A 13,872-nucleotide genomic window follows, 5' to 3' on the forward strand; every position below is an offset into this window, starting at 1 on the left:
AATGCGAATGCGGAAAGTTTCCACTCTCACAACGCCCATCATCACACCTTCTCACAGCAATTCATTGCGGCGACAGCTCTCTGTTTCAGGTGACCCTTCTCTCCTCATCTCTCTCTCTCTCTCTCTCTCTCTCTCTCTCTCTTGTGTATAATTCAGATTTTGCGTTGTGATCACTGTTAATACCATGCTTATTCTTGTTGTTCTTGACTGGAAAAGAAAGTGCTTCTGTATGGATTTCTCCATGTGAATGGAAATAAGGCTAATGTAGCATTGTGGGAGGACCCAATTCGGGGAAACAGGGTGCCCAACAAAAGAAAAACTTTTGAGTAACAAGCGGTTTTTGTCACATGGACTTTGAATTAAGGGACTTGACTTTTTGGGTACTGTATGAGCGTGTAAGAGTTGTTAATCAAAACGCAAGAGTATTAGTTTGAGCAGTACTCTCACATGCATGAACTTTCGTCATCTGTATATACAACGTCTCTCCTCTGGAAATATGGGTGTCTGGGTTTTCGGTTTGTTTTCTGAGAATTTTTTCCTAAAGTAGTTACCGCATATCTCTTTCCTGTTCTTTTTTCGGTTTAATTCTCCACCCTCCCCCCCCTCCTGCATCCGGCGGTATTTGTTTTTGCTTTATTTGAATTTGATTTACTTCAAGAAATAGTTTTAGATTGTTTTGAGTTTGCTGAATTCTGAGCCAGTATGTTGCCCACGAATTGTGGCTTTTGGCATCTTTCAGTTTGGATTTATCTACTTTCTGGTCAATTCCGTGTCTAGATAGAGAAACTTAAAGTCTAGACAAATTTTAATCCTTCCCTTGTGTAATTCCTAACCTCTACTCTGTTCTGAAGTGTTTCTTGGAGGAAAATCCACCAGTAGCATATCTTCGGAAGAATACCGGTTTTGGTTTAAGTGAAATTCTCTCCTCTTTGGTCACACGGTAAAATTTGCTTTGATATATGATGGTCTTCAAGTAGTTCCTTTGTCTCTCTTCAGTTGATAATTGACAGTAAACTGTATCACTTGTAACTTAACTTATCTGATCTTGGAATCTCTGTCATTGACGTAAAGTTAGGGATTGTTTTGTCTCCGCTGATGTCCTCCATCGAGGCAGTTAGAAATCATCCCCATGGATTTTCTTTCATGTGGATGGATATCTAGGAAAGCAGAAACTTGTTTTGAAAACACGGAACCTAATTAGCCTACTATATTGGTCATCGGAGAATTAATGGAAGTGATATTTAGAAGCTTCATTACAGATTATTGCACTAGAAGTAGTTCCAATAGTGTATTTATGCCAATGAGGAAAAACAAAAATCAAGCTTGTAACTACTCATTGACGTCATAACTTACTGGGTTACATCTATTTATAATATTATATAGATATTACAGTCGCAACATAAACTTCAAAAAATTCATATGAAGAGGTGTTGGTTTGGGGCAACGGCACTTGAGAACTATGAAGATATTGTTAGTAGTGTTACTATACGTCATTTCCAATTTCCAAGACTACATTTAAATCTAATAATCTATCCTAACTTTTCTGTTTAAATTGTATAAAAAACTTGACAAAATCCTGAGACTCTGCTCATCCACTAAAATTATGTAAAAGATGCTACTATTCTTGATGTTTATGTGAATGACATGCATGGGCGTATTTATTTAGGCAGCTTTTCCACCACATTGGTTGGATTAGGTTAATCCATCTGTAGAGTAAATTGTATCGTGGTGAGAAGACCTGAAAACATGATGCATTACCATCAACAAGTCACTCCGTCAATCTAATTATTTCTTTGTGTGTGAACATCACGTTAACCATTTTCTTTCAGTATTATATGTTTGCTACAGTACAGCAGAGTTTTCTTGTTTGCCATAACTTGCTGATAAATTGTTCTTTTCTGTAATTATTGCTTGAAGTTTAATTTTTGGGGTTAAGCTTGTTTAGTGAGTTTGCTTTGAGGTATTAATTTCCTGTCTGGTCTAATCTTATCAGTTATAAAATAGTATGAACATTGCAGATATACTTTTTATTTTCAAGTGAGTATTTTGATTAGGAATTAATGTGGCTATGGCCTAAATTGTTTGCTTGCTTAAACTATGTTTTTAGTGAAATGTCGATGACACCATCTTAAAAACATAATATAACCAATATAGGACATTCTACGGGTCTTCAATTCTCAGAGATCATCGCTGTGGAGTTCCATAAACAGAGTTGAAGAAAAAGAAAACTAAAGGGTATTAATGTACTAAGGATTTACTTGTGTCCAACAATCTTAAGAAACAAGTAAAAGAAGAGTTGTGAAGAACTAAATTATCAGTTATTTATTTGAGAAGAGTGCATAATTAGTTGACCTTCCAAACTATTTTATATATTCCGTTAACAGCTGAGTTTAACAGACAGTTGAACCAACTCCAAGCTAGCCAGAACTGCCAAAAGCTCAACATAACTTAATCAAAAGAATGCTCAATCTTTTGGGGGGAAAACACCTAAGAAAGAACAGGTTGCAATGTAATTTGTAAAGACTCTTATACTGATAATGAGTTGCAAACTTGACTTCTCACTCGCTTATTTGATTTGAGCTTTCTTTGCGTCTGAGTACTTGAGTTTGAGTTGTCTTAGCTTGTACTTTTGATATGCAAGGCAATGGATACTGGTGGTAATTCTTTACCATCTGGAGCAGATGGATTGAAAAGAAAAGTTTGCTACTTCTATGATCCGGAGGTTGGAAATTACTATTATGGGCAAGGTCACCCTATGAAGCCACATAGAATGCGGATGACCCACGCACTCCTTGCTCATTATGGATTACTGCAACACATGCATGTTTTGAAGCCCAATCCTGCCCGGGATAAGGATCTTTGCAGGTTTCATGCTGATGATTATGTCTCTTTCTTGAGAAGAGTCACCCCAGAGACACAGCAAGATCAGTTAAGGCAGCTGAAGAGATTTAATGTTGGGGAAGATTGCCCTGTTTTTGATGGTCTTTATTCCTTCTGCCAAACTTATGCTGGAGGGTCCATTGGTGGGGCGGTCAAGTTGAATCATGGACATTGTGACATTGCTGTAAATTGGGCAGGTGGCCTGCATCATGCAAAGAAATGTGAGGCATCTGGTTTCTGCTACGTCAATGATATAGTGCTGGCTATTTTAGAACTCCTCAAAACTCATGAGGTAGACTTTACTATCATACATTACTCAGGAGATAGTTCATACTAAAATAAAAATCATTATACTGTTCATGTTCTATATATAAAATAATTAAACAATTATATGCTGTATAATAACATATGTAAAGGCTAGCTTAAAATTTATAAAATACCAAATTTTTTGCAAAGTGAAATTGATGACATAAGTCAGAAATGTAAGGGAGTTAATAATCCTAGGATCAGGATGTTATTGTTTTCTGCATACATATATCATGCCAATGTGATACACAGTTGAACCTGTGATTGATATCCGAAAACATATCCTGGCAATAAAAGTTTCCTTTGTTGCATTTCCTTGTTCCATGTTATACTAGGTACAAGTTGGAGACATGGACTCAATATGATGCTGACCTCATGCTAAATCTGTCTAACTTGTCCCAGAATTATGTCACAGGAGCAAAGTCAGTCGATTTTAGTAAGAACAGGGGCAATGATATGTGGCTGGTAGTCTGAAAAGGAAACAGAAAAATAATTTGTTTGTTATTCAAAGAGTTACTACTCGACCAAAAAGTAAAATGTCTCCAGATAAAGCCTTGATTTAGTAGTCTATTGCAGCTTTCTTGTCCAAGGAAACAAATCCAACAGATGGTAATTCCACTGTCATCAACTAGACATGCATCAGTTTAGGGCTTCACTACCACTAAAATCAAGTAGTATCATTAAAATAGTGGTAGCAAACTTCTTAGACAGTTATCTCATTTTCAAGTCACTTTCTTAAGTAACAATTTGATAATATATATATATATATATATATATATTTGTCCGTAATAACATAAATACTTTGGTTTGATTTGTTTTACGTTCCAATCTGCAGCGTGTTTTATATGTGGACATTGACATTCATCATGGTGATGGAGTTGAGGAGGCCTTTTACATCACTGATCGTGTCATGACTGTTTCCTTTCATAAATTTGGAGATTATTTTCCTGGTACTGGTGACATACGAGATATTGGATTTGGAAAGGGGAAATATTATGCACTTAATGTTCCATTAGATGATGGAATTGATGATGAAAGTTATCAATCCTTATTTAAGCCAATAATTAGTAAGGTGATGGAAGTTTTCAGGCCTGGAGCAGTGGTCTTACAATGTGGAGCTGACTCCCTCTCTGGGGATAGGTTGGGCTGCTTCAATCTCTCAGTTAAAGGTCATGCAGAGTGTGTCAGATTTATGAGATCTTTCAATGTTCCACTCCTTTTAGTAGGTGGAGGTGGCTACACAATACGCAATGTTGCTCGTTGCTGGTGCTATGAGGTATGGCTTGTGTGCTTGAAAACTGCAATGTTTTCTTATGAAAGTTGTTTGCCAACATTGAAATGCGATGTTTTCTTATCAGAATTGCCTGCCTCCATTGAAAACTCTGAGAGATGTCTGAACGAGAGGTTAAAATTGGCTGGTTGCAATTAGTATTTTAGTTATGGATAATAATTCGTGATAATTGATAGACATCAGAGCAAGTTGTCCTCATCCCTGATGCTCAATATTATCACCAAGGAAATTCACTCTCTAGATTTATTGTTATGACAAAGAGTTTTAATAAGATTATTTGTGTGTATGTGAAACCTACTAATTATTAGTAGGAGAAAGATTGTTATACCCTAAAGAGAAAATGTTACACGAAATCCAACACATAAAGGAGCCAAATATTTTAGGGTTAATTACAGTTACACCCCCTTATAAAAATTCAAAATTACACTTTTCCTCAAAAAGTTCCAAAATTACACTTAAGACCCCCTTCGAAAATTTAGTGTTTACACTTAATCCCCTTTTGTTATGGTTTGGACGAAAAATGCTGAGCTTAGTCAAGAAACTACATAAATTTTCAATTTTATCCCTCATTTTAACATTTTCATGTAATAATTTTGTATATTAGTTGAAAAATGTAATATGATGTTAACCTCCCTTCATATATATATATATTACATTTATTCTTTATAAGTACAAAAAATATACTTGAGAATGTTAAATGAGGGATAAAATTGAAAAATTATGTAATTTTTCTTGCTAATGATAGTATTTTTCATCCAAACCCTAATGGAAGGGGGTTAGTGTAAAACTGAGAATTTTCGGAGGGGGTGTAAGTGTAATTTCAAAACTTCTTTTGAGGAAATTTCCCAGACTACTGAAATTTGGCTGCGTTTTTAACTAGGACTGCTTGTTTAATGCTATGAATTTATTGACAAAATGATTTGCAATCTGGTTCTCTAGGGTAATACATGTAGGAACAATAGAGCTGTTTAAGTCTGTTCATTTTGGGATGTATGAATCCTTCCCTCTTCTCCCACACCATAAAAAGGGAAAAAATTCACACGAGACCTTGAGTTGGCTCCACATTAATAATTCTTGAATCACGCAAAGAGATTGACAACCTCTTCTCCATTTCTTCGTCAGTTGTCATTACTGATGAAATGATTTTGTTCCTTGGGCAGACAGGAGTGGCACTTGGAATTGAAGTTGATGATAAGATGCCACAGCATGAATACATTGAGTACTTTGGCCCAGAGTATACTCTTCATGTTGCTCCAAGTAACATGGAAAACAAAAATTCTAGGGAGTTGCTGGAACACATAAGAGTGAAGCTTCTTGACAATCTCTCAAAACTACAGCATGCTCCAAGTGTACAGTTCCAGGAGCGACCACCAGATACTCAATTTCTGGAGGTTTTTTCTTGCGACTGTCAGCTTATTCAGTTATTGGAATATTGAGTTTTCAACTCCAAATTGGATTTTTCTATTTATATGTTTTAAAATGCTCTATCATGAAAGTCATCAGCTGTTACCTTAATTTGGTACATCAACTCTCATCAAGGACATTTTCTGAATTCTCGTCAGGGCCATATATAAGAGGTCCTAACAATGTTTGGAAATGCCCGGTTATTTCTTAACCTAACCATGTTAGTCTCTTCAACCAGTCTCTGTAAAATCTTGAGTTAATATTCAATTTCATTGTCAATCAATCTCAATGGCTACGAACTAGGTTGTGTTGCACGTTTCTTTTCTTCCTTCAACACGCCTGTCTTATTTGTTTATTTGTTTTTGTTGCATGACTCATACGGTTACAGTCCACAGCCTCATGATGTCTTAAGTTTTGTAAATTATGTTTGCTTGCTTCATACTGTTTTGCACTAAGAAGGTTGCATCTCGATTGACCTGAAAATACAAGTATACATTCATATGGCTCGGTAAGTTACAGAAGGTACAAAAAACAGATGTGAGGGGTGGAAGAGAGAATGGAAAAGCAGATATGGACTACTAAGAAAGAATAAAGAAGAAGTTGGAGCCAAGAAAATGGAATGAGTAGATGGGTTAGGAAAGTAGGACTTTTAGAAATACTAAGAAACAAGAAAATAAACAAGAATGAAAAACTTACTGTGAAACATGAAAATGGGGTTAGGAAAAACATGCAAAGTTTCTTCTCCTAGTATGAAGATTTACCCAACTTTAAGTACAATTTACGCTTGAGGCAACTCAAACATAAAAGTCTCCTGAAAATTAACAGAAAGGAAATAAATATAAGTTGTAATTCAGTAAAAAGAAAAAAGAAAGTGTTGATTGGGAGTGTAAGAATAAAATTAGTTTACTGAAATCCTGATGACTGGAATGATAATGATGATGGTTACGGTAAAGTATATAATGCTAGTGTTTTTTGTCATTGTTCTATCATAATTGTTTTCAGATTTTCTTTTCAGCGTCGACTGTCACTGAAGATTATCTGTTATAACCATGTTTACATTTTTATAGCAGTATATCTTAGTGCCATAGCTTTTGAGCCATTAGTGCAGTAATACTTCTACACCCATTCAAGTGTACCTCCACATTGGTTCAAGTTAACTGAAATATCCAATAGATTTGAGAAATTTTAGAAGACATTTTTTTTTTCAATAGGAAACAGATAGATCCAAAATTGTACTCGGTGCTTTGAGGAGGTCCCATAGTGTATGTGTTGTATAATGGTCTGAGTCATCTAGTCACTCCCATGGATTTGTTCTCTAAGTAAGATTTACCACTTCAGTGCCAGTGAACTGGCAATATGATATAGACCTCACGATTCCTACTAGAGGACGGGGAAGGTGAAAAATAGCTGTATATTCCTTTATTTTTCCCTTCCATGCAATCTCCCTACTCTCATGACTATGTTCATTAGAATACTTGAACATATGACTTGTATATCTAAATGCACATGCGGGATGTGGGATGAAGTGAATTCTCATGAATACCTTACATGCAGGCAGATGAAGATGAAGATAATAAAGACGAACGAAATCATCCTGATTCTGATGTTAATGTTGATTGTGAACGGTACACTTCCTACTCAATTCTTCTCAAACTTTCTTTGTTATCAGTTAGCATACATCACTCTGGGTTATATCCATACAGCAAGTCTACGCCTAGAAGGGTGAAGATGGAATTTGTTGAATCCGAGCCAAACCATAAGGTTTCTCTCACCCTAAACTCTTTAATAAGTAAAGAAATATTGTTATCAGTGTAATAAGGTACTTTGAGTTTAATTTCAAGAGAATTGCTTATTTCAGTAACCGTCTCTTCCGAATGCCACCACCACCACAACATTTGGTTGGTGGTCCTATTTTAGTTATTTTTCTAAAGAAAGAATTACCTCTACTTGTCTAATAGTCAGATAGATCAGGTTACACTATGGTTAAAAGTGTAACGATCATCAGTTTCTTTTTTGATGTCATGCACCAATATATCCTATATTTTATAGGCCTTTCGTGGTTGTTTTTTGATGTTAGTGAACTTATCAAAATTACTGATCATGGATGATCCAGTTTCTGCTGTAACAGTCATTATGCATTTTGCATGAAAACATTAATCTCCTGCAACAATATGCACGTTTTGGTATTGGGAGAACAGTTCTTAGGCTTGTATTTCACCTTTGATTTTTCATCTTAGCCCAAGAATGAAATAGGAGCGTAATGAAGCAACTCCTAAGATCACCATACCTTTGTAATCTTCTTAAGTTGGTAAAACATTTGATAGCCTACAACAAACATTATAATTCAACTTTTCACTCAAAATCCTGAAGAGGTAGCACGTGAGCATTGGAAGCAGCAACTTATCCAGCAGAATCAAACTTCTGTTTTAGTTTTCGAATAATACTTAGTTGATGTATTTGAGATTTTCAGTGATTTGCTCCACAACCACCTTGCTTTGGTGGAGAATGAGAATCATGCCTGTCATGAAGAGCAATATTTCATTCTAGCTAACATTTTTTTTCGTTTCTTCATCAGAATCACGAGGCTGTAGATCAGGTTGCCAGGGAGGTGGAGTCAACACTAATTGATTCGACATGTTCAAAGGTAAACAGCAGGTCCAACTCCAAAACATGCCTAATTCTGTTGGTGCTTCATGGTCGAAGATTTTGAACTTCTTATTCTCTATCAGGATTCGATTGCAGCTGCAGAAGCAGCTGGTTTGCCATATGTTAAGGCAGAAGAGAGCCCTGAAAACGTAGACGTTGAGGCCGGTCCCAGTGGGATGGATCAGCAGTGATGTTCACTTGAACCTCCAAAATCAAGAACAACATGCATTTGATGATCATCTGATTATGGGCGTTCTCTGCGATTCCGGAGAATTCATTCTTGTATGTAGGGGGTGAGAAAATATCAAATAGTGTATCACTAATAGTGATGTAAATGAGCAAAAACAGAAAGTAAATGTTACACCAACTCTTCTTCCTGCTGCATGACTTTGCTCGTAAGAGGCATTTTTATCTTCTATATATACTCTATTACTGTTGCCACACTACACAAAAATAAGGTATATATCACACTTTATCATAAAATATAAAAGTAGAAGCTTGTATGTTGACGTTAGGTGATAATTATATATTATTAGCTAAACTAAAATTATTATTAAATTTAAATATATCAAAATACTAAAAAATTATCTCAATTTTTTAAGTTATATTATTATTTACTTAAATAATACATTTAAATTAAAATTATATTTAACTTAAATATTTAAATATATATTTAAAATATAAAGATTAATTTTTATTCATTTTTAAATTTCAGAAAACTTTTTAAAAAATAAAAATTATATTTTCCCCCCTCCACCAGTTGGGCGACGGCGACTCGCTCTCGATCTTGTTGACTGTCACCCAAAAAAGGGATTATTACCTTACCTGCATCTGGGCAATAAGAAAAGGGGTGTTGCGACGCTTGGTTCGTCGTCACCTGGACTGGGCGATAAGAAAAGGGGCGTCGCGATGCCCAGATCCAGGCGACGGAGACGCCCCTTTCTGGGCGACAATCGCCCTAGATTGATGATGATTAGCCGTTGCCCAGGTTGGGCGACGGCGACGATTGTCGGCAGTCATCTGTCGTCGCTTCATAAGTGTATATATATAGTATATATCATTATATATATATGATTATGTATATTAAATGAAAAATATGTTTATATATTGGTATAATTTAGAGCCTTTATATTTCACTATTGAAGATCAAACGACTATTAAAATATAAGTATAATGGGTAAAAGATAAAACAATTTGACACCCTTAAACAACACTGCAGGGCAGAGTGTCTATTATTTTAGAGTAGATAGAAATTTGTTTTGCCTATTTTATTAGTACAAAGTTATTTTCAACTAAATTTACATAATACCGAGGGATTTTAAGAAATTATCCCGGGAAAGAAATATGGAAGCACGGGTGAGGAGCAAGTGTGAGTTGAGTGAAAGGCAGGTTAGAAATTGTCCTTGACATGTGTAAGCAGATTCTTGAATTGTTGGGCAGTTGTGGATATTATGCTTCCATTCTTACATTGGCAGTAAAGTTTGGTTGGAATCTGGTAGGCTTATTTTCACTTGACTTGGTGATGTTTGGTAACGCAACATCGTTGTGTAATTTAGAAAACAAACAACCAGATCTCACTCATTTAAGTTCCTTATCCCTCCTCATGTTGTATGAATCACCCAATACCCTTTCCACCAAAAAACGGTTGGTTGGTAACTTCTAGGATGGGAGAATCTAATGGTCTTGATAATCTTGTTGCTGCTACAAAAATTCTCAAGAGCAGCATAGAGAAATCAAGAAACATAGCCATTGCAGTTGATGAAATTGGAACCAGATTGAAGGAAACAAGTCATAGTTTGGCATATCTGCAAGCTGCTATAAAAGATATGGCTTGTGAATGTGCAGTTTATGAGATTAGAGGTGACGTTCATCGAGCCATTGGGCCTGCAGCTGCTGTTGTGAAGGTCCTGGACCTGGTTTACGAGCTGAAGGATTCACTCAACATTGGCCCTCGTGCTGCTGGTTTATTCCTTTATCTCACCAATATCAAACGCCTCCAAGACGCGCTAAAGCTTCTTGCTGACAATTGCAGATTGGTGATCCTGTGGCTTGAAGATGTGATGCAATTTATAAAAGACAATGGAGTTGTTGCTGATGATTGGTATTTTCTGCGAGTGTCGAAACTTCTGAAAGTATTGGTGGAACTGCAGGGAAAAGGGGAATCTTTTCGTCAAGATGGAGGAGTTTTAGCTTCTGCATTTGACAATCTGGAGAACGAATACAGGAGTCTCTTGACAACGGCTTATCACGCAGGCATTGATAACTCATCTTTTCCGGCACCTGTAGTTCAAGAATTGCAAGCCATTACTCAGGTTTTGGCTGCTAACAATCGCCTGGACAAATGCATATCTATCTATGCACAAGTCCGGATAGCCAATGCCCGAGCCACTTTACAAGTCCTCAATGTGGATTACCTGGACATCCAGTTGTCTGAAATTGTTAGTGTTCAATCTGTAGAAGCCTATATTGATGAGTGGGATGAGCACATGGAGTTTTTGGTCAGGCATTTGCTAAAGAACGAGTACAGGCTTTGCAGCGAGGTCTTCCAGAAAGTTGGATCAGATGCATGGATGAATTGCTTCTCAAAGATTGCAACCCATTGTGGATTCAACAATATTCTCAATTTTGGCAGCAGGATTTGTAAATGCAAGAACGAAGCGATCAAGCTCTTGAAGTTGCTCAAAATATTTTCCACGCTAGACAAACTAAGATTAGACTTCAACGAGCTGTTTGGTGGGAAATTCTGCGTTGAGATACGGAACCAGACAAGGGATCTTGTCAAGAAAGTTGTTGACGGGGCTTGTGAAATATTCGGGCAACTTCTGGTGCAAGTGGAGTTGCAAAGGGCATCTAGTCCACCACCGGATGGAGGTGTTCCAAGGCTAGTTTGTTTTGTGATGGAATACTGCAACCAACTTCTTGAGGATGAGAACAGCTCGATTCTTGTCCGAGTTCTGGAGATCTATCAAGCCTGGAATCAGGTGAAATTCCAAGACGGGCTTTACTCTAACGAAATTCACAACATAATGACAGCACTCGAGATCAACTTGGAGACTTGGGCCAAAGGATACAATGACAAAGCTCTCTCCTACCTTTTTATGATGAATAATTATTGGTACTTATGCAATAACATAAGAGGAACCAAGCTTGGAGACTTAATGGGGACTTCTTGGTTGAGCAAATACGAGGAATCCACCGAGTACTATGCAGCATTGTACATGAGAGAGAGTTGGGAAAAACTTTTGGTGTTTTTATGTGAAGAGGACCTAATCTTGTTCCCTGGGGGTAGAGCCATTGACCGTAATCTGGTCAGGACGAGGATTAGTGTATTCTGCGAGACGTTTGATGACATGTATAAGAAGCAATCGGCATGGATACTGTCTGATAAAGACTTGAGACAGAAGACATGCCGGTTAATAGTTGAGCTTATTGTCCCACCTTATAAGAGCTATTTGCAACGATTTACGTCTGGATTAGAGCACGCGACAGACCAGGTATATCACAATGCTGAGAGCTTGGAGAACTTAATTCACTCGTTGTTCCAACCAAAACTTGGCAATTACGGTAGCAGCAAATGCACAGATATGATTGGCATCAGGAATGCTGCTATCAAACACTTATCGTCAACCCCAGCAGCCGCATGATTGCATTTATCGGTCTAAGATTAGCTAAATTAGCATGTATTTTACTTTTTTTTTTTTTTTTGGATAAAAGTCGTTTACGTCAAAACGAGGAATTTGACGGACTTTTATCTGTTTATTAAAATTTAAAAAAAATAAAATTTTAGTAAAAAATTGGACTCAAAGCAAACAAAATGAAATAAAGAATACTACTCTTTTCACAAGAAGAATTAACACGTATCTGATTCAAAGAAGAGTGCAGTAGAATCGAAATTGTGATGTCTTATTCTTTGTTTTCTTGGATTGGTAAAATCTGATATGAGGACAGAGTGCACGTGTTTCCATTTTTGTGGGAAAATGACAAAATTTTTGGGAAAATCAAAGAATAAAATCTTCTGATTTTGTGTGTGCAATTGCAATACATACAAGACAAATTATTATTGGAATTTGGAAATTCATTCCAAGCCAACCTTAGATACTGTCCTTGTCTTATTTCTTGGACCTTCCAACCTTAAAATTTCATCCCTCCAAAATCCAGCTCCATTCTATTTATTTATAATTATTATACATAATGATCCTATTTTTTTTTTTTGTCTACAAAAGGGTTTTAATTCCCATTAACAAAAGAAAGAAATTAGTTACAACGAGAATTGAGATAAATAGAAAGTTTCAGTTTATATGAACTTGGCTAAAATATTAATTTTATCTTCAAGTTAAGTAATACTTTGTTCTTGTACGTCTTATTTATTTGGACGGATTGAGCTGGATATTCGACTTTCAATTCACCGGCCCGCGACTTGAAATTTATGAAAATTTCAAATAAAAGAAAGAAAAAATACTGTATTTTTTTAATGATCAATTTGTCTTATTATGGGGTAATTTTGATATTTTTATAATTTTATCCAAATAAATGACTTGTTAATAAACATGAAATAAATCAATCACAGAATAATTAATACCTGATCGGGTTGATCCAATTGTCCCGAATAGAGAAGACACAATTCCTCTATCTTTTATAGGTATTTCCTGATTTGAATGCTAATATTTTGGTAACTCAACCTATTTTTACATCCATGTAAAAAAACAACTACTAAAAGCATTGCTTATATCAATGATGTCTTATTCCAGCGGTTAATGTTAGGTTGAGTTTTGTGAAAAAAATTATGATCATATTGATGTATTAATTAAATCGATGTAATTTATTACTATTCTTCGTCATATTAATATATTTGTTGAATTTATCTATTAAATAAAAAAAAAATTGCATCGCTTATACTTCCTGAACGCTCAAGTCTCAACATGTAAGCATACGGCCTGAATTGACATTCTTGCGTGCTGGAGATCAAGTCTCATCCCAAAAATGTGCGCATCACTTTTGAACTCTATTCTTGTCGGTATTAAAAATGAATACAATCATTCTCAAATTGATAATGATACAAATTATATCAATATTTTAATAAATTGAGTATTCATCGGTCAGATCAATATATAAATAAAATTAAAAACTATGAGATAATAAAAATTCATTAATTAATTGACATAAGACTACACCCATATATTTTCTGGGACTTGGATCTATAGTTTCTAAAATTTGTTCGAATCTTTTCATATATGATGTATTTGATAGTAAAATAGAGAACTTTAATTCAAATTTTGGTCTTATAAAATTTAAACTAATCACATAATAAATATATTTCATTCATAAAAATTCATATTATTAACACT

The 13,872-nt window shown here is 35.6% G+C and overlaps 2 protein-coding genes across 9 annotated transcripts; both read left to right on the forward strand.

Moving 5' to 3' along the window:
• LOC105178058 (histone deacetylase 19) lies at nucleotides 7-8,943 on the forward strand. 8 transcript variants are annotated; one of them, XM_011101406.2, is made up of 9 exons: nucleotides 7-89; nucleotides 852-940; nucleotides 2,642-3,172; nucleotides 4,022-4,462; nucleotides 5,638-5,868; nucleotides 7,436-7,506; nucleotides 7,585-7,642; nucleotides 8,457-8,525; nucleotides 8,611-8,943. In XM_011101406.2, exons 3-9 carry the CDS (start codon nucleotides 2,645-2,647, stop codon nucleotides 8,716-8,718), a joined length of 1,506 nt encoding a protein of 501 aa, XP_011099708.1. In that variant the 5' UTR covers nucleotides 7-89; nucleotides 852-940; nucleotides 2,642-2,644; the 3' UTR covers nucleotides 8,719-8,943. The 8 variants fall into 8 exon arrangements, 7 of the variants coding, with proteins under 7 accessions (XP_011099708.1, XP_011099710.1, XP_011099707.1 ...); XM_011101408.2 differs by having other exon boundaries at nucleotides 2,682-3,172; XM_020699109.1 differs by lacking the exon at nucleotides 7-89 and adding an exon at nucleotides 146-543.
• On the forward strand, nucleotides 9,792-12,328 carry LOC105178375 (exocyst complex component EXO70A1). Its single transcript, XM_011101839.2, has one exon. The coding sequence runs from the start codon at nucleotides 10,138-10,140 to the stop codon at nucleotides 12,169-12,171; it is 2,034 nt and encodes a 677-aa protein (XP_011100141.2). The 5' UTR covers nucleotides 9,792-10,137; the 3' UTR covers nucleotides 12,172-12,328.

This window comes from Sesamum indicum, linkage group LG15 (assembly GCF_000512975.1).
Source record: "Sesamum indicum cultivar Zhongzhi No. 13 linkage group LG15, S_indicum_v1.0, whole genome shotgun sequence".
Classification (NCBI taxonomy): domain Eukaryota; kingdom Viridiplantae; phylum Streptophyta; class Magnoliopsida; order Lamiales; family Pedaliaceae; genus Sesamum; species Sesamum indicum.